This window comes from Zingiber officinale, chromosome 1B, assembly GCF_018446385.1.
Source record: "Zingiber officinale cultivar Zhangliang chromosome 1B, Zo_v1.1, whole genome shotgun sequence".
NCBI lineage: Eukaryota > Viridiplantae > Streptophyta > Magnoliopsida > Zingiberales > Zingiberaceae > Zingiber > Zingiber officinale.
This window is the reverse complement of record NC_055986.1, coordinates 3,504,837-3,524,627: the sequence shown is the minus strand read 5'-3', so window position 1 is coordinate 3,524,627 and position 19,791 is coordinate 3,504,837. Positions and strand designations below refer to the sequence as shown.

General features: G+C 39.0%; 1 protein-coding gene across 1 annotated transcript; it reads left to right on the top strand.

Moving 5' to 3' along the window:
- Positions 1-398: 398 nt before the first annotated feature.
- On the top strand, positions 399-2,012 carry LOC122042174 (GDSL esterase/lipase At1g28600-like). The gene is made up of 5 exons (XM_042602555.1): positions 399-648; positions 753-932; positions 1,109-1,254; positions 1,412-1,685; positions 1,819-2,012. The coding sequence occupies exons 1-5, from the start codon at positions 399-401 to the stop codon at positions 2,010-2,012; spliced, it is 1,044 nt and encodes a 347-aa protein (XP_042458489.1).
- Positions 2,013-19,791: the final 17,779 nt, after the last annotated feature.

Here is a 19,791-nt window from a genome sequence, read left to right as displayed (position 1 = left end):
ATAAAGAATATAATTTTTTGCATACCATTAGTCTTGTAATTTAAATTATAAAAATTTATTATTTTTTATAATCTAAATTACATTACATTACATTATAGGTTTAAAATTATACTAATTAATTTGATAATATAATCCTAATGACATTATAATCCCGATTACCAACCACAACTAAAATGTAAAATAGTGATTCGTGTCCCAAATTTATAAAGTTTTCCAAAAGAAAATTATAAGGAGAGAATATTTTCCCCAATTAATATTGAATTTAGTGCTAGATTTTGTTTCCAAATTACTAGTGTTTATTTATATGACAAGAAATTAAGTGTATAGTATGTATATAAGGGCTGAAGAACGTAACATGCATTCTCAGTGGAAGCTAAGCAAGATACGTACAAATAAAAATGGCTTCTTCTTCGTTCTCGTTTTTTCAGATCTTGTCAGCAACCACCACCCTTCTTTTGTTGCTGGAAGCCCACCAGGCAAGCAGCTGCTTCTCCGCCATATTTAGCTTCGGCGACTCGCTGCAGGACACTGGCAACGCCGCGCACATGTTCGTCAACAGTGCCCTCTCCAATCCGCCGTATGGAACCACCTACTTCCACAAGGCCACAGGTCGCTACTGCGACGGCAGAATCATCCTAGATTTCATCGGTTGGTCAATTAATGATGCAGCGCGATTTGGATCACATGAATCTTATATATTAATTAATTAATTAATTAATTAATTAATTAATATTTATTGATATTCGTTATAGCGGAAAGTCTTGGGTTGCCGTTCGTGCCGCCCTTCCTTGTCGGAGGAGACTTCTCCAAGGGAGCCAACTTTGCCTTTGGAGGGGCGGTCGCAGTGAAAAGTAACCCGAACTGGAACAATACTTTGCCCGATCAAATTCAATGGTTCCAAAAATTTGTCCAAACAGATCCATTATTCAGAGGTATACATATATATATATCTATATAAACTGTGATCAATTAATTAAACTCGTGCTTTGAGGATTTAATAAACCCGTCTCACTGGATATTAATATGATCGCTATAGTTTCAATTGTTATTATTATTATTATTATTTTCCATTCTTAATCTTTGTTTGATAATCATAAATAAATGTTAGACCCCAACTTCTTGGCCAATTCGTTGATCATGATGGGGGAGATCGGTGGCAACGACTACAACGCAGGACTCGGCAAGGGACTGCCTTATAATCAACTCATTCAAATTGTGCCCTCAGTTGTTCAAGCCATAGGCTCTGCCATCACTGTAAGTTCATATGCACATCACAAATTAATTAAATGGTATATATATATATATATATATATATATATATATATATAGACTGATTCGTTGCTTGCGTCTTTCATTCTATTAATTAATTAATTAATTACTGTTTCTTCCTTGCATATACATATATATATAGACTTTGATTGGACTAGGCGCGAAAACCTTTGTCGTCCCTGGTAACCTACCGATCGGTTGCATCCCCGCATGGCTAGGGCAGTATCGCAGTGACAAGCCAAGCGACTACGACAGGAATGGCTGCCTTATATGGATGAACAATTTCTCCGAGTACCATAACAACCACTTGCAAACCGAGCTAGACAGACTTAAAGGACAATTTCCCAATGTCAACATCGCCTATGCAGATTACCTCAACTCTGGCATCAGGATGTTCTCCAACCAAGCCCAATTCGGTATATATACTATACACACACATTATGCATTAGACTTGTTAATTAATTCCTTGAATTTTAATTACTTTTTAAGTAAATTTAAAATATCAATTTAATGAATGATCGTGTTTGTAATATTGTGGCGTTGGTGTAGGTATCACTGTGCCATTTATTGCTTGCTGTGGAGGAAATGGGTATCCGTGCAACGCGACTGGACCCGTGTGTCCTAATCCACTAAACCATGCCTCTTGGGAGGGATTTCACCCGACGGAGGCGACATACCATGCCATTTCGGATGGCATCATCAGAGGACCATACGCCATCCCTTTCTTGTCGCAAAAATGCTAACTCGTCTACCTTCTTAATTATAATTTATAATAATAATTGAATGTTCGGTCACGTACTTTCATTGTCATTAATAAAATAAATGTCGTCAGTTAAATTCCTTCATATATGTAATTGAAGGGATGAGATTGTAAACAGCTGAATTAATCGAAGGATCGATGTGTTTTTGTCATCCACTTAATTGATCATGTACTTTTATAACTTTCCACTTAGGTTTCGGTATCAAGGTAATTAAAATGGACGATAACAAATGATTGACACATTCCTCAAGAATCGAAATGAGTAACCTTACTCTATCATTTTGCTCCATTGCTCTCCTAGAATTGAACATGGAAGGAAAAAGATCCAGCTTCTCGTCTCTTGGATATACTCAACCTGTCGACTTACTTCTCGTACCATTATTCTCCTCTGCTACGTCCAATAGCGAACAATTGGTATTTTTATCGGTCAACCAATAGCGAACAGAATGCCTCTGTTTGCTCAACCCATGTGGATTATTCGACTGGTGTTTTCATTAGTCGACTGATATCTAGCCGTTGGCCTGTAATAGTTACCAGTCGACTAGTGGCAGGAAATAACTTGGTGTTTTCCTCCGAGCTCTATTTAATAGAACTCGGGGTGCTTGGACATGGTTGACAAAATTAGTGGTGGTTAACCCTAATTAGAGTCTCCAAGTGCTCAACTGATCTAGTGTGGTCTTGTGCGAGTTGTGGTGAGGTTTCTCCACCCACAAGGAGCTATGCGAGCTAGCAGGAAGTTCTCTGAGGAATCATCTACCAATAGATCGAGATCATACACTTTACGGGCAATCGTGGAGTAGGAGCTTTATCTCTAAACCATGTAAACGAGCATGTCTTTGTGGTTTGCTTGTCTTCATTCTTCTTGTTTTAATTTAGCTTTCTATTTGGTAGTTTGTTTTGTATTCCACTGTGCACTAACATTATAGGAAGTGAACAATTTGGGCGAGACATTATTCACCCCCCCCCCCCTCTAGTGGATGTCAAGGTCCCTACAAGTAGTATCAGAGTTAGATTAGCTCTTGCTAGACTAATCACCAAGAGAGCTGTTAGAGGAAGAAGAAGATGGAGTCAGAAGGTCCGCTAGAATGAGACATCCGGATCCCACCTCCTTATAAGAGTGAAGACTTCGGCTATTGGGCGTTGTTCTTGGAGATATGGTTCCAAATGGAGTGGAACCATTGAATGGTACTAGAAGAGCCATTCAAGACTCTAATCGATAAGAAGGAAAAATGCCTTCGGGCTTGGTATTGGACCGAGGAGCAAAGATCAGAGGCGGACAAGGAGGTAACTAGAATTTTAATAAATTTATTATCTCCTAATGTTGTATTGAATGTAGGTGAGTACAAGAGTGCTCATGAACTTTATAGCAAGGTGATTACGCTCCATAAAGATACTACACAACTCCAAAGAGTGGAGGAACCCAAGGAGAAGGGTTCATTGGTCCAAGGGAAGGACCAATCGGATGTTAACACGTGCTCAACATTCGAGGAGGAGAAAGAAAATGAGGAGGTATCATCCACATCTTCAAGGGAGGAAGAAGTGGAACCGTCTACATCTTCAAGTGAAGAGGAAGAAGAGCAATCTAAGGAAGAGGAGATCTTAGAAGCTCAACCCTCTACCTCAACTACCGAGAAGACAATAAAGGACCACATCAAATTATTTTGAGTGTGGTAAGATGGGGCACTACAAGAGTAGGTGTCCTTCACTCAAAAAGGTAAAGGAGGAATCCCTAAATCCGGTAAAGTTGCTTTAAGAACTAACGTGGGTTGTAGGGATGCAGTCAAGGAGAAGAAGCAAATTAGGTGTTTCACATATGGTGAGTGGGGGCACTACCACATGAAGTACCCAAGGAGAGGAGAACTCAAGAAATTGACGCACTTAAAGAAATGGGAAAAGAAAAGAAGCTCAAGTCAAGTAGGAGTTTCAAAGGTAAAAGGGAAGGTAATCCCTATTTTGAAGTTTAATCCGAGTTCAAATTCCTTCATGCTTGTTTGGAATATTGAAAATTATGTACCCATGCATAATTATGGATTTAGATAAAATGATAGGAATAGGTTTATCATGGTAGATAACTCAAGAAAATCATGTAAGGTTGGACCTAACAAGAAACAATCTACCTTGCCTAAGGGGTGGAAGGTGGTTGATAACCTAGGTATTAATCCCAAGAAGGGGAGACATATGCCTAGGAAAGGTAGGTCTAGGAATGTCCATGATGGACATGTTGATTCTAGGGCTAAAAACCTAGAATTGGAAAATCAAGATTTAAAGGAAAAGCTTGATAGGTTAGAGAAAGTCTTAGATATGTTCATTATTGGACCTAGAGGACTTGACATGTATTTGGGTGGTTAAAGACCCAAAAATGTCAAATTGGGTCCCTCTAAAATCAAAAGGAGGTCAAGTGCTAAGGTGGTACATAACATTAGTATGGAAGGAGAGACCAAGGAGAAGGTAGAATCATCCAAGGATAATAAGAAGAAATATTCTAGAGTTGCATATATTTATGGCAAGGATGAGGTGTCCAAGATTAAAGACAAGAAGAAGTTAACTAAGGACAAGGTGTCCAAGGTCAAGAAGAAGAAGACACCTATGATGCACCATGTGAGTATAGCCATATTGGATGAGTCATCTAGGGAGGTGACTAAGATTAAGAGCCCTAAGGTTAGGAGCTCAAAGAGCCTTTGGAACCCATGGTAGATGGACCATCAAATGTATAGTACCAAGTGGTTAGGAGACGGACTAAAGTCTCTAACCTAGTTGATTGGTACAATTGGGATGATATCATGCATGGAAATATAAATTAGGTTCATATTGCATGAAAATTAGTTTTTGATGTATAGATGTCATATAAACTAATGCTAGAGATGTATTATGGTTTAGTATGGACAGAAACTTCAAGAGGAAGTCAAAACTAGAACTTTAGGTCAATGTTAAATTAAACCATTTAGCTAGTTTAGAGTTTTATATGAATCTTAGGATCTGTGATAAATATATTTTTGTATATATTTTTTTCAAATAGACATTGATAAAATAGACCGATCCATAAAATTTAAAAAAATTTGGAGGTCTGTGAAATTTTTAGTGCATTTCTAAAGTTGAGTTAGAAATATTATTTTTGGCTGAAATAGTGTACCAATCGACTGGTAACTATACCAATCGATTGGTAACATTTATCATGAGAACAGAATGTCTCTGTAAGCTCATTTTAATGATGGCAATCAACTGGGACTTATGGTAGTCGACTTATACAGATTGAAAATATTTTTAAACATTAAAAAATGACCAAAAGAGTGTTGAACATGTATGTAATCTTATGGGGGATTAATACATGATGTTTATGGTCATTATAGGTTAAAGAGTCATATAATCGGGATATTATTGTAGCTCTTTTTGATGTATGACAAAGGGGGAGAAGTGTTGAATTTAAGTGGGAAACCTATACACTTTTGCAATAAATCCTAGCTTAAGGGGAAGCTTAGGTGAAGGGGGAGCCAAGGGTTATGTTCCATGTTTATGCATGAGTTGATTTGCATATTTATTTTCATATGTATTGCTACATTATTTGCCTAACTTAAACAGGTTACCAAATATCAAAAAGGGGAAGATTGTTGGAGCAATCTAGGTGCCCTAAGTTTTGATATTTGGGCAAAGGTTTAAGTTAGATTATTGTATTTGATATGTATTGTAAGTATGCAGGATACAGGTACAACAAGGAAATTCCAATTGTGATCTTGGCAAAGGAAGAAAGTCCAAGGGTGAGTCTTGGCGATGTAAGTCCAAGCATGTAGTATTGGCAAATTAAGTCCTAGTGTGACTTGGCCATGGATAAAGTCCCAGAGGTGCGACCTCTTAACAAAGAAATACCCAACAACAATGGCAAGGTCGATGGAAGCTCCAAAAGGCAAAGTGTAAAGGATATGAAGGCATCCGAGGGGCGTAAGGCCGATGGAAGAGGCTAGAAGGCTAGGTTTAGGTTATGCAAGGAAGGACGAGTATGTGAGAGATTGTTCTCAGGGAAAAATCCTATGTCTGCGATTTTATTGTTGTGGTACTTTAACAATTACTGTTGCAGTTACTGTAATAGTTGACTGGTAGCGAATAGAATGTCTTTGTTAATTAAACCCCTGTGGATCAGTCGACTGGTGTTTTCATTAGTTGACTGGTATCGAGTCATTGGTCTGTAACGGTCGAATTCCACTTAGGACTAGTCGACTGGTGTTTTTACCAGTGACTGATGGCGAGAAAATAGCTTGGTATTTTCTTTCCAAGCTCTATTTAATAGAGCTCGGGATGCTTAGGCATGGTTGACAAAATTAGTGGTGGTTAACCCTAATTAGAGTCTGCAAGTACTGAAGTGATCTAGTGTAGTCTTGTACGAGTTGTGTTGAGGTTTCTCACCCACAAGGAGCTACATGAGCTAGCCTAAAGTTATCCGGGGAATCATCCACAGATGGATCGGGATCATCCACCTGACGGACGACCATGGAGTCGGAGCTTTATTTCCAAACCATGTAAACGTGCGTGTCTATGTGGTTTTCTTGTCTTCATTCTTCTTGTTTTAATGTAGCTTTCTATTTGTTAGTTTATTTTGTATTCCACTGTGCACTAACATTATAGGAAGCGAACGATTTGGGTGAGACGCTATTCACCCCCCTCTAATGGACGTCATGGTCCCAACAAAAACTACCATGATATACTTATAGTAGGTTTTATAGTCGAATTCTAACTCGACGAAGGCAATTTAGAATTTTTTGATTCTTTTGATTAAACAACTTCTTGTGTACTTATTCTTTGTCTGTTCATGGCATGCTTAGTTAAAATATGGATGCATATTTGTAGTACCTCTCGTATATTGATGAATTAATGCTTAAGAATATGCTTATCTTGGTCATTTATCATTTGAGATTATTCTTATTATTTATTTGATATGTTGATATGATATTTTTGTCCTGAAGTTATAGAAATTATTACATAATTCTTATAGATGATACATTAGATAAGTTAGGTCATGATCATTTATGATAATTGTTACAGAAATTATTACAAAATTACTAAATTTTGTACTTATGTCGGTAATGTTAGAAATTTTATTCTGATTAAATTACAATATACATGAACAAAACTTGGATGTACAATAAATTAAAAAATAGATTTATTCGAAATGAATATTTTTCTAAAGTTAAAGAGTTTGTGAACTTTATTAAGAATCATCCAAAATATATGAATGGTGTTAATTTATATTATCCATGTAATCATTACGAATGTAGAAATAAAGCTTTCCATAATGAGGATACCATTAAAATACACACACACACATAGTTTTATTCCAAATTTCTACAACTGGTACTGTCACAAAGAGTCTTATTTGTCATTGCTTCTTCATTTGACATAACTGATCTAACAGAATCATCGTCTAATGAGAATGCAATATAATCAATGATTCACGATGCGATGAATGCAGTTGATCATTCCAATATAGATGAAATATCTGTAAGTACCCCGTGATGATTTTGATGTGATCAATTAAGTCAAGTTAGGTCTTGTTGTTGTTTGATGTCTTGTGTCTAAGTGTATAGGAACTTAGGAGCATAAGAGGTCGAGTGAAAGGCGTAGTTAGTGAGAAGGACAACATGGGAGAGATCTAACGAGCTCGGTGTGTTCGAGGGATGTGGTACTACGAAAGAGTATGCTGGCGGATGAGAAGGAGACGCGTGGCATTTTTGAAGGACGAGAAGTCGGAGCAGAAAACTGCTCAAGAAGGCCGAGAAATAAGTTTGGGTGAGCCCTATTTTGGATGGCCAAAATCACCCAAACGAGCTGAGTTGGAGCGAGAACCCAGACCGAAAACTCAACCTACTAGTTGACTTGGTCAAGGCGCCCAGATCAACTAGGTGCCTAACAGTCCGGGCACCCAGAACCCTTTCGAGCACCCGGACCAGAAATTATATCAAAACACACTGTGGCGCGATCTGATGCAATGAGGATAAAATTCTATCCACGTCTAGGCGCCTGGAACCCTTCCAGGCGCCTCAATCAGGGCTATAAATACATCCCTGATCTAGTAACCTAGAACAACACTTGTAAATCATTCTCTTTTTGTTCTTCTACTATTTGTGAACCATTAACTTTGTAAGAGAATACTCCACCCAAGGGAGATCTGCATAGTGTGATTCACTTGCCTTGGATTAGCAATCCTCTGATTGCTACCAAGTAATTCTTTTTGTGCCTCTATCTTTTATTTGTATGATTTTTTATTCTTTTTATACAAGTGTTTGCTCTAATAATCTATATGTTGAGAAAGGTTTTTGTATCTTTCAGGGCTCTTCACCCCCTCTAGCCAGCCTCCAGGGAACCAACAATTGGTATCAGATCTAGTACGCTTTAGAAGGACTAACCACCGACCGAAGCCAAGAAATCAATGGCCAGACCAAGCCTTATTCCGCAAAGTTCGAGGGGGAGGTCACACAATGGAAATATCGAATGGAGGCATTCCTAAAAATCGACTTTGAAATTCTTTTAATTATTAAATATGATTTTATAGTTCCAAAAGATCAACAAGGCATAGGGAAAGAAGAGTACGTCTGGACAAAGAAGGAACAAAGTGATTTCATCGCTAACAGCAGAGCAGAATATCACCTACTAAGTGTGTTACTGCCTCAAGAAGTCAACCGCATCCAAAGCTACTCGTCAGCTAAAGACCTCTTGGAGAAATTTCTAGAACTCCACCAAGGCACATCCGAAGCGAACCTCGCAGGACGATACCTTCTTTGAAATCAACTAATAAACGTACGTCTGGAAAAAGGTGAGAAGGTAGCCCAGCTACACACGAAGATCAATGTGCTAATCACTAGACTGGTCAACCTCGATGAAATGGTAACAAACTAGGACTTTTTCCAGGACTCCAGAATGGACTTCAATAATTGACACCAACTACATATCAAAGGAATTAGAGATAAGTACAATAGAAGAATTATTTTTGACTTTCGAATTAAATGAATCCAGATGTGCCGGATCAATTAGAGAGTTAAGCTAGAACTTGGCACTCAGAGCTACAAAGAAGGACAAACTCGAATCAGACTCAGATCCGGAAGGAGACCAAGAAGCTTACATGGTAAGGAAATTTAGGAAAAATTTAGATCTAACAAATTTAAAGAAATGCAAAACAGAAATAATCTAAGAAATAGAAGAAAGGTTTGATGCTACCAGTGTCAAAAGAAAGGACACATAAGGGAGGACTGCCTGAAACTAAAAAAAAAACAAGAGGCCCAAGCAAAATAAGCACAAGAATATCAAGGCCACCCGAGATGAAAACTTATCATCCAAGTCATAAATAGAAGCATATGTTGGTCTAGCACTGATGGCTAACCATGAAGAACCAAGCATCTCAGAAGTTACCATCGACGAAAGGGGAGAGACTACAGACGAATGCAGTGAAGCAGGGAGAGAATCAAGTTTTAGATCAGATAAGGTAAGTGAGGTATGCCTCTTATCACCTGATCAACTATATTTTGGCATTAAATCAATGGAAAAATCAATGTGTAAATTGAAAACTAAAAATGACAAATTAAAAAATGAAAATTTAGAGATAAAAAGGACCTTAGCAAAATCATACTTAATAGAGGATCTAGATAAGTTAAAAATTGAAAAATGCTAATTTAAAGGAACAAATAAAAAAATTCTGCATGCTCATATTCTAGATATTATCAAGGACTAAATTGGTATATTAGATACCATAAGGGTCAAATTAGAAAGTTATCACCAAAATATGTTCCTAAAAGATACTTGATCAATCCAATAAGAAGAAACATATATTGAGTTCCAAAATCCTACTTAGAATAAATTATTTTTTTTAGGTTAAAATTTATAGAAAGAAAATTAAATGTTTAATTTCTTGATCATCTAAGTGCTCAGAGCTCTTTTCTAGTGCCAGTCGTAAGTCAACACCTTGGGCAATAGCGTTCTGCTTGACCTGCTTGTCCAAGATGGATTCGAGCTTGTTCTAACTCAGCCTGAGTCAACTGAAGAGTGCGCAGTTGTTGAGTGATGGTTTCATCTTTAATCTTCGCTTCTACCTGCAGAAGGGACATGAAAGAGGTGTATTTCTCTTTCAAATAGATCATCAATTGAGCTTGGCTCTCCAGGTCTAAATATGCTTTCTGTTTCAGCGCTACCTCAGCACAGGCCTGAGATTTAGCAGCTAGCTAGATTTCTTCAATTTCCCTATGAAGGGAAGACTGAAGATCCCTCTCTTGTATTAGCTCGGCTAAGGTCGTATCCTTCTAGGCAATCAATTGGGGCATATGAGTCAATTGTTGGCGAAGGTGTTGCAGTTCATCCAACTCGGAGTCCAAATCCATGATTAAGGGGCATTAGTTAAAGGAATCTCTGTGGGTGGAGGTCAGCCCCTTTTAAAGAGGAAGAGGGGGGAAGTCAACTTCTATAGAGATTAAAGTGGCCCTTCCCCCAAGGTTGATTGAGCAATTAAAGAGGTTACAATACTGATGGTCTAGGAAAAGAAACAACATTTATAGTCATAATGGTGAAGTAAATGATACTTGAGTTGGGATCTAGTCAGTCGAACTTGAGTCTCCTTCGACTAGACTTGGAGGGGAGGCTTGTGATACGGTGCATAAAGGTGAGGTCCGATAGGCCAGACAGTCCAAGGTCAAGGGGACTTGGCAGTCAGAAGTCAAGGGTATGTGGCAATCAAGGATAGTTCAAGGTCAAGGAGACGTGGCGGTCAGAAGTCAAATGAAAGTGGCAATCAGCAGTTAGGAGGAAGAAGGAGTTAGACCGTCTGACGCCATCGGCTACATAATTCCCGATCAGATACAGACAGATCAAGTTCCTAAATCTGAGACACAAGATGCAGTCTAGAGTAATGTCTGACCTATCCGGATTGGTCGAGTTTCCTCAACTCGGACCGCATAGTCAAGCCTGGTACTTTCAGTAAGACAGCTCTAGGTCGGACCTTTAGTGATCCAAGCGTGAAAGATGGGGCTCTCGCCACAGCTCGCCTCCCTCATCAAGATTTGAGCCATGTGGCACACCCGAACGGTCATCCTGAGCTATCCTTAGATCAACCCGAGCGGGACAGAAAGCACTAGGCGAAGACAATGTTAGGGAATCATAACCTCCTATCAGGGAATAACTTGTTGGAACCCCAAGGTGTTTTCATGTGATCAAACAAGTTGAGTTAGGTCTTGTTTGGTTTAACCATTGTGTCTAAGTGTGCAAGAGCTTAGGAGCACAGGAAGTCGAGCGGAAGATGCGGCTAGCGAGAAGGACGGCACGGGGAGAGAACCGACAGGCTTGGTGCGTCCAAGGGACGAGGTGCCGTGGAAGAGTACACCGACGGACGAGAAGAACGTATGCGACGTTCGAGGAATGAGAAATTGGGAATGAATGTTGCTCGAGGAGAAGGCCGGAACTTGGATTCGGGTGAACCCTTTTTCGGATGGTCGAGATCACCCAAGCAAGTGGAGCCGAAGTGGAAGACCTGAATCGAGACGAGCTGAACCGGAGCAGAGGTCCCAGATCAAAAAAGTCAACTCTGTTGACTTTCTTGGTCCAGGCGTCCGGAACCCCTCCAGGTGCCTGGACCTAGATGATTATCCAGATCACGGTCAACGCGATCTATGCGAGAAGGGATAAAATTTTATCCCCTCTCAAGCGGCTGGAAGCCCGACCAAGGCTATAAATATAGCCTTGGTCCAAGAAGCTGAAACTTATAATCCATTTCTGTTTGCTCTATTTCTCTTTGTGTGTTGTTAACGCTGTAAGAGGCTACTCCGTCCGAATGAGATCTTCATATAGTGCGCTTCATTCTCCTTGGATTAGCAATCTTTTGATTGCAAACCAAGTAACTCCTTTATATCTATTTCCAGTTTAATTAGTCTCGTTATTTTTTAATTACAAGTATTCTTAATTTAGCTATAAGTCGAGAAACGATTAATTTATTTTTTCAAGACAATTTACCCCTCTCCTCTTGTCGGCCTCTAACGGGACCAACAAGTAGTATCAGAGCAAGGACACTTCAGAAAGATTAACCGTCGACCGAAGCAAAGCAACTAATGGTCGGACCAAGAATTGTTCCACCAAAATTCGAGAGAGACTTCACACACTGGAAACGTCGTATGGAGGTATTTCTGAAAACATATTTTGAAATTTATTTAATAATAAAATATGATTTTGTAGCTCCTACGAATCAAAATGGAGAGGAAAAAGAAGAAAGTCTTCAGACGAAGAAAGAACAAAATGATTCCGTAGAAAACAATCGGGCGGAATATCACTTGCTGAGCGTGTTGTCGCCTCAAGAAGCCAACCACATCGGAAGCTACTCGTCAACCAAAGAACTCTGGAAAAAATTCCTGGAACTCCATGAAGGCACATCTGAAGCCAAACTTGCAAGGAGAGATATACTTCAGAACAAACTGATAAATATCCATCTAGAAAACGGTGAGAAGGTAGTCGATCTACACGCAAAAATAAAAGAACTAATCGTCGAACTCGAAAACCTCGGAGAAACGGTAACCAACCAGGACACGATACGCTACGCACTCAATGTATTTCCCAGAACTCCAGATTGGACCTCAATAATCGACGTCTACTACATCTCAAAAGACCTGAAGGTAAGTACCCTAGAGGAACTTTTTTCTACTCTTGAATTACATGAAACCATATGTGCAGGGGCATCAAAAGACTCAAGCCAGATTATGGCGCTAACTGCAACCAAGAAGGATGAACCTAAGTCAGATTCAGAAGAAGATCAAGAAGCTTATATGGTAAGAAATTTCAAAAAATTATTTAGATCTAATAAATTTAAAGAAATGTAGAATAAAAAAATACAAGAAATAGAAGAAATGTGATGTGCGTAGATTATATACTCTTTTATGCATGTTTTTACGCACATTTACATACTTTGAGCATGCTTGATCTATGCATTTTTATACTTCAAGTATTCCTTTTAGCATATTTACTCTTTTGGTTCGGAGATCTGCTTTTTGTGCATTTTCTGTACACAGGAGTCGAAATTGGTGAAGATTATGCGTCCTCGGACAAGCTTGGAAGGAATTGAAGGGAGAGAGCATCAGGTCGTGTACCACACACGACCGTGTAGTTTTAACAGGAAGGGAAGAGGACATGGCCGTGTGAATCTCACACGGCCGTGTCTTGATTTGAAGAAATTAGAGCAGATGTCTTACATGGCCGTGTAGATCTACATGGCCGTGTGAGGTTTCCAGAGGCCAAGCAGGTGGTGGTCGTGTGCACCACACAGTCGTGTAGCATTTCCAGAGAACAGAAGGGTCCTGGCCGTGTGAGTCACACGGACGTGCAGCTTTGGCAGAGAAGGAAGAGGACATGGCCGTGTGAATCTCACACGGCCGTGTGGCGCCCGATTTCCTCCTCTATTTAAACCCTCCTTCATGAATTGAAAGGGGATCTCTCCCCCTTTGGGAGAAGGCAAGATTTGGTGGTTTCCTCCCATTCTTGGGAGGATTTCTAGGCGATTCGAGGGGAGTTCTTGACGATTTCGACTCCGGAGCGAGGATTGGATCCGAAGACGAGGCTTCTTCGTAGATAAGTTTTCTCTTTTCCCCTTTTTCTTGGTTTCTTGGATTGGGGATTTAAGAAATGCTTGTAATCTTTATTTCTTCGGGTATTCTTCCTCGATTCATGGAGTAGATCTTGTATTCTAGGATTAAGGGAGTATCTGTATGATGGATTGATGTAATCTCTTGTGGATTTGCCAATTTCTTGTTTCAATGACATTGTCTTGCTTGTATCAATTAGATCTTGAATGATTAATGGTGATTTGTGCTTAATTCTCATTCTTGATTGATTGTTTGGATTTCTTGTGGACTTTGTAAAGATAAACTCTCACTCGATCATCCGAGGGATCCACGTGACAGGTGCAAGCCCGTGTAAGGAAGTTTGAGAGATAATCTTGAAGAGGAAATAGGAATATTCAAGAGAGTAGGATGGATCTTGTGATTAGTTTCTTGTATCTTGATAGATTAATAAGTTGTGGGCTTCTATGTTGATATCCGAGGAAGGCATAGTAATAGGTGCGCTTCTGTGTAAGGACAACGTAGGTTCACGTCTAATTGATCATATTTAGATACATTTCTCAGTCCTTAGCCGGTTATCTATTGCAAGAGAGAACCAGCAACTTTCTACTAGTGTTTGGCAATTGAGGGATAAGAATTGGTGAACCATTTACATTCAAGAAATCTTACAAAGAAACCGAAACTCCTAGAATCTCCCTTTATCATAACCCAAAACACTAAACTCTTGTTTGTTGATCTTTAATATTAGATTTGTTTACCTTCACTTTGCATTTGAAACAATTGGATAGTTGTTTAGCTAATTCGCATTGAGACATTTCTAGTGCTTATTCCAGTCCCTGTGGATACGATAATCTTTTATATTACTTGCGGAGCGTAACAAGTTTTTGGCGCCGTTGCCGGGGACTGCGCTATAACATTAGGAATTATCAATTGAGTTAGACTAAACATAACATTTGTTTTCCTTTCATATTGCATAGTTGTAACTAATCATTAGATTTCTATTTTTACTTTCTTGTATAACTTTTACTTCTTGTTAATTCTTTTGGTACAAATTCAATTCTGCATTTTTTATTCTTTTTTTTTCTTTTTCTGTTGAATTGTCATTTGCTATCTTGTTCTTGTGTATGCGAAGATCTAACTTTGCAGGGGAATTCGTTCCTTTTGACCCTGAGATTGACAGAACTTTCCATAAAAGAAGAATTCTGTAAAGGCAAATTGAAGAACAGGAACATTTGAACATGGCGAATAGACCACTCAAGGATTATGCAGCACCTTATTCAAGAGGTTTTTGATCTAGTATTTCAAGACCTTCAGTGGAAGCTAATAACTTTGAGATCAAACCCGCAATTATATCTATGGTGCAGCAGAACCAATTTGGTGGAGGACCTCATGAAGACCCCAATCAACACTTAGAGGTCTTTTATGAAATATGTGGTACCATGAAAATGAATGGAGTTCCTTCAGAAGCAGTTAGATTATTATTATTTGGGTTTTCTTTAAGAGATAGGGCAAAGCAATGGCTGAATTCTTTGGCCCCTAATAGCATCACCACTTGGGAGCAGTGTGAGCAACAGTTTCTTGATAAATTCTATCCACCAAGCAAAACAGCTCATATGAGGAATTTAATTGCAAGCTTCAAGTAAACTGACTCAGAATCTCTTTTTGAAGCATGGGATAGATATAATAGTATGCTCAGACAATGCCCACATCATGGGTTGGAAAGATGGTTAGTGTTGCACACTTTTTATAATGGTATCAACTATCATACCAAAGTGTCCCTTGATTCAGCTGCTGGAGGGGCACTTATGAATAAAAGTTTAGATGAAGCTGAAGAAATTATTGACAGTGTAGCACAAAATCATCATCAATGGGCAAATGAAAGAAGTGGTGACTATTCTTCTATAAACCCAGCAATTAAAGCATCAGGGAAGTTTGATGTAGATGCAGTCACTCTTTTGTCAGCAAAATTAGACGCTCTTACAAAGAAATTTGAGAATATGGGGACTAGTGCTAATATGGTCAATGCTATTAGTACATCTTGTGAAGTATGTGGGAGTTCAGAGCACTCAAATGACTCATGCCCATTGGGAGCTATCACTGCATAAATCAATCAACTGGAACAATGTGATGCAATCATGAGTTACAATCAAAGGCAGAACAACCCATACTCAAATACTTATAACCCTGGATGGAAGAGCCATCCCAATTTTTCTTATAGAAATAATCAAGATCAAGGACCATCTATGGGGGCAAGACCAAATTTTCAAGCTGGGCAACAAAATGTTCAACATCTATCTTCTCAAGGCTTACCAAAGTCAAATATTGAAAAGATGCTTGAAGAAATTATCTCAAGTCAGAATGAAATGAAGCAAGATTTAGCAAAGCTCATTCAGAGAATGGATAATTCTGAAAAGCATCAAAAGATCCAGGATAGTCAAATTGCCCAACTAGCTTCCTCATCATCCAGAGCACCAGGACAACTTCCAGGAAAACCTGATGTGAATCCTATGGAGCATTGCAATAGAATTGAGCTTAGGAGCGGACGGACCTTGGGAGACTCCCAAGTGACCGCTTCAAAAGGGATACAAAAAGAAGAAGAGCTCTCTCCTCTTATACCAAATCAGATTCAAGCTAATGAGGAGAGTACCATTGAGGTTGAAGAGACTCTTCCACTGAACCATCAGAGCAAAGCTGTCCCTTTTCCTCAGAGACTTACAATGCTCAAGAAAGATGAAGAATTTGGCAAGTTTTTAGAAAAAGTTAAGGAAATTTGTGTAGAGGTACCTCTTATTGATGCTATTCTTCAAATGCCTAGATTTGCCAAATTCCTGAAGGATCTCATGTCAAACAAGAGAAGAAGAGGAGAGGTTGAGACCATTGCGCTTAGTGAGGAATGTAGTGCTATTTTGGAGAAGAACACTTCCCCAAAACTAAAGGACCCAGGGAGCTTTTATATTCCTTGCAACATAGGAAAAGAATTTTTTGAAAAAGCTTTTTGTGATTTGGGGGCAAGTGTTAGCCTCATTCCCTATTCAATTTGTAATAAATTAGGTCTCAAAAATATTAAACTTACTACTATGGCACTTCAACTTGCCGATCATTCCTGCAGGTACCCTTTGGGTATTATAGAAGATGTGCCAGTAGAGGTGGATGGGAATGTTATTCCCACAGATTTTGTCGTGTTGGACATGGAAGAGGACCCCAGGATTCCTATCATATTAGGAAGACCTTTCCTTGCTACAGCTGGAGCTATAATTGATGTCAAAAATCATAAGCTTTCTTTGGTAATTGGTAAGGAAAGGTTGGAATATGATTTATCTAATATCTCTAACCATGTCTCGTCTCTTTTAAATGCTTGTAGCAGGACAAGCATTTATAAACTTGAGGAATGGAATTTCCATCCTCATGGAAGGCCACCAAACGAAGGAGACAATGTGGTGGAAGATGTTGGGAGAAGATCTCCCAACAAAAACGAAAAGTATATCTGTCCTCCAAGGGCGAGGAAAAGAAGTGAATGATCAAGTTTGGTCGAGCTAAAGACCTTAAACAAGCGCTTCTTGGGAGGCAACCCAAGGGTTCTTTTAGTTAGTTTTGATTTGTATTTTAATTTCTTTTAGTTTGATGCATTCTTTTGATTTTGTTTTTAGGTTAGGTGCAAAACAGAGCCCGGCCGTGTGCTATACACGGCCAGGCAAAGGTTGCAGAGAAGGGAAGTGCTTGGGCCATGTCATCCAGACACGGCCGTGTAGGATCTCCCGAGGAGAAAAAGGTCTAGGCCGTGTCTCAAACACGGTCGTGTAAAGAATCCAGAGAAGAAAGATGGAGAGGTCGTGTCTCAAACACGGCCGTGTAAAGAATCCAGAGAAGAAAGATGGAGAGGTCGTGTCCCAGACACGGCCGTGCGAAGAATCCAGAGAAGGAAGAGGGGGAGGCCGTGTGGATCTGCACGGCCCGTGTAGGAGAGTTATTAAAGTCTTCTTTCTACCTTACACGGCCAGATCTTGGTCGTGTTCCGCACACCCCCCAACTCTCCAAAACATATCTTTCTCTCCCAATCTCTTAAAAACTCCTCTCTAATCTCTCAAGATCTCTTAGATCCGGATTCTCCTCCTCTCTAAGACTTGGACTTTTTGTTCTCCTAACCTAAGATCTTTGCTCTTTGAAGTTTTGTTCTTTGAGTTCCATTTTTCCAACCCTAGATAATTCTTCCCCTATCTAAACTCATCAAGATGTCCAATATTTTGAAGAAACTTCGCAAAGGAGGTGGTGGATCCAGTGGAGACAAAGAGAAGGAGCCATCAAGGGACAAAGGAAAACAACCAGTGAAGGGCAAAGGCAAAAGGACTTCACGCAACGAAGGTAATGACAATGAATTCAATATTGTGTCTAGAAATGATGATCAAGTAACTAGATTTGCAATTCTTGTCAATAGAAAGATAGTGTGTACTAGATATATGGACCCAACTGTTCTTGATATGCTTGGAATTAGGGAAGATGTAGATTTGATGATTGGGTTTTTGGATTGGAGTGATATTATGTACACACATTTGCCTACATATCCTCGTCTTGTTTTGGAATTTTTAAGTTCATTGGATGTCCATTTTACTAATGAAGATGATTATTTTGGAAAAATCTCATTTAGACTAATGAATCAAGAATTTCTATGGGCATTTAGTGACTTTAATTCTTGTTTTGGATTAACCACCGGTAGCCCTCGTAGGTTTGATCCAAGGTTTAATTGGAATCATTTTTGGAATGCAATAACTGGGTTAGATCAATCTTATGAGCCTTCAAGAGCTAAGGCCTCCCATATGTAAAACCCCATCTTTAGGTATCTACATAGAGTCATGGGTAAAACTATTTTTGGTAGGGGAGAGAGTGATGGGGTAGTTAAAAAGATAGAGCTTTATGCTTTATGGGTTATGCTTTATAAGGTTGAATTTGATTCTGGTTTTCATTTTGTTCAAACCTTATTAAGATCTGCTAGGGCATCATCGGGATCAATTGTTTTTGGTGGTTTGATTACCCGAATAGCTTATAATTTAAATCTTGATGTTGATGGGTTAGAAATAATTCATGGTAATGACATGATTGACATTGATGCATGTCTTGCTATGAAAATGATCGTTCGGGATGAGAATGGTTTCGCGTTTCCTAGGAGGAGTGGTTCTCCTTTACCCCTTCCTTTTCCTGAACGAACTACTATTCATAACCCGACTACTTGGGTAATTTCTGAGTTAGATTTTAAGGATAACCCTTCTATACCTGGAGACACTGAGCCACATCATGAGCCCTCGTCATATGGACACCCGCAGCCTTCTAGTTTTATGGAGTCCGCTAGGCATTCTTTTGCATATGGCACGGGATCTTCTAGGTTTGATTTTTCATATTTTCGTACGTCTCTAGAATCACTTCATGAGAAGCAAGATTCCCAACGAAAAATGTTGGAGGGGCGCTTCTCTTTATCTGATGATCAGTTTAGGGAGGTACAAAATCATTTTCAGTTTACGAGGAATTTTCAAGGTCAAGTGGCTGAGTTTGTGCAGGATTATGATACTGATCAGGCTAGGATGAGAGATTTTATGCAGAGCATGATGCTTACTAGCCAACAAGTAGATGCTTTATATGAGTATCATAGATCCTTGGGTGAGATTCCAGGTTTTCCTAGTTTTCCTATTGGCCAACCACGTCGTAGACCTCCTTTCCCTCGTCCACCTCCTCCACCATATTGATTTCATCGGGACGATGAAAAGTTTAAGTCTGGGGGGGTGTCATGTACTGTTTAGTTTGGTTTTCAGTTTTTAGTTTTTGTTAGTTTTTCATGTTGGTTCATATTTTCATTGCTTGTTGCTTTATTTTGCTTGTTTTTGAAATAATCATGGCAAAAAAAAAAAATCTTTGAGAACATCAAATCTTCACTTATATGCTTTCTTGGATTCAAGTGAAATGTTAGCACGATTATTGTCTTGATTCATGATGTTCGAATGATGCTAGTAGTAAACTTTGTGTAGTTCTTTTTTTCTATCTTGGGAAGCATTAATAAGCTAAGAATCTTATGGTGATGAGTTTTAATTTTGGTTCAACCTTAAGGAGTTTATCTTCACTACACTTGTGCTTGATGCTTGAATAGTTGATGTCATTGAAATAGTCATGATTCATCTTATTTGCTTAGTACTTGGTTTCCATGGTGATTTC

Excerpts from the sequence above, each read along its gene's own strand:
- LOC122042174 (XM_042602555.1), top strand. The coding sequence starts at position 399 with ATGGCTTCTTCTTCGTTCTCGTTTTTTCAGATCTTGTCAGCAACCACC. Across the intron at positions 1,255-1,411 it reads CCATAGGCTCTGCCATCACT|ACTTTGATTGGACTAGGCGC; the intron begins GTAAGTTCATAT and ends ATATATATATAG. Across the intron at positions 1,686-1,818 it reads CTCCAACCAAGCCCAATTCG|GTATCACTGTGCCATTTATT; the intron begins GTATATATACTA and ends GCGTTGGTGTAG.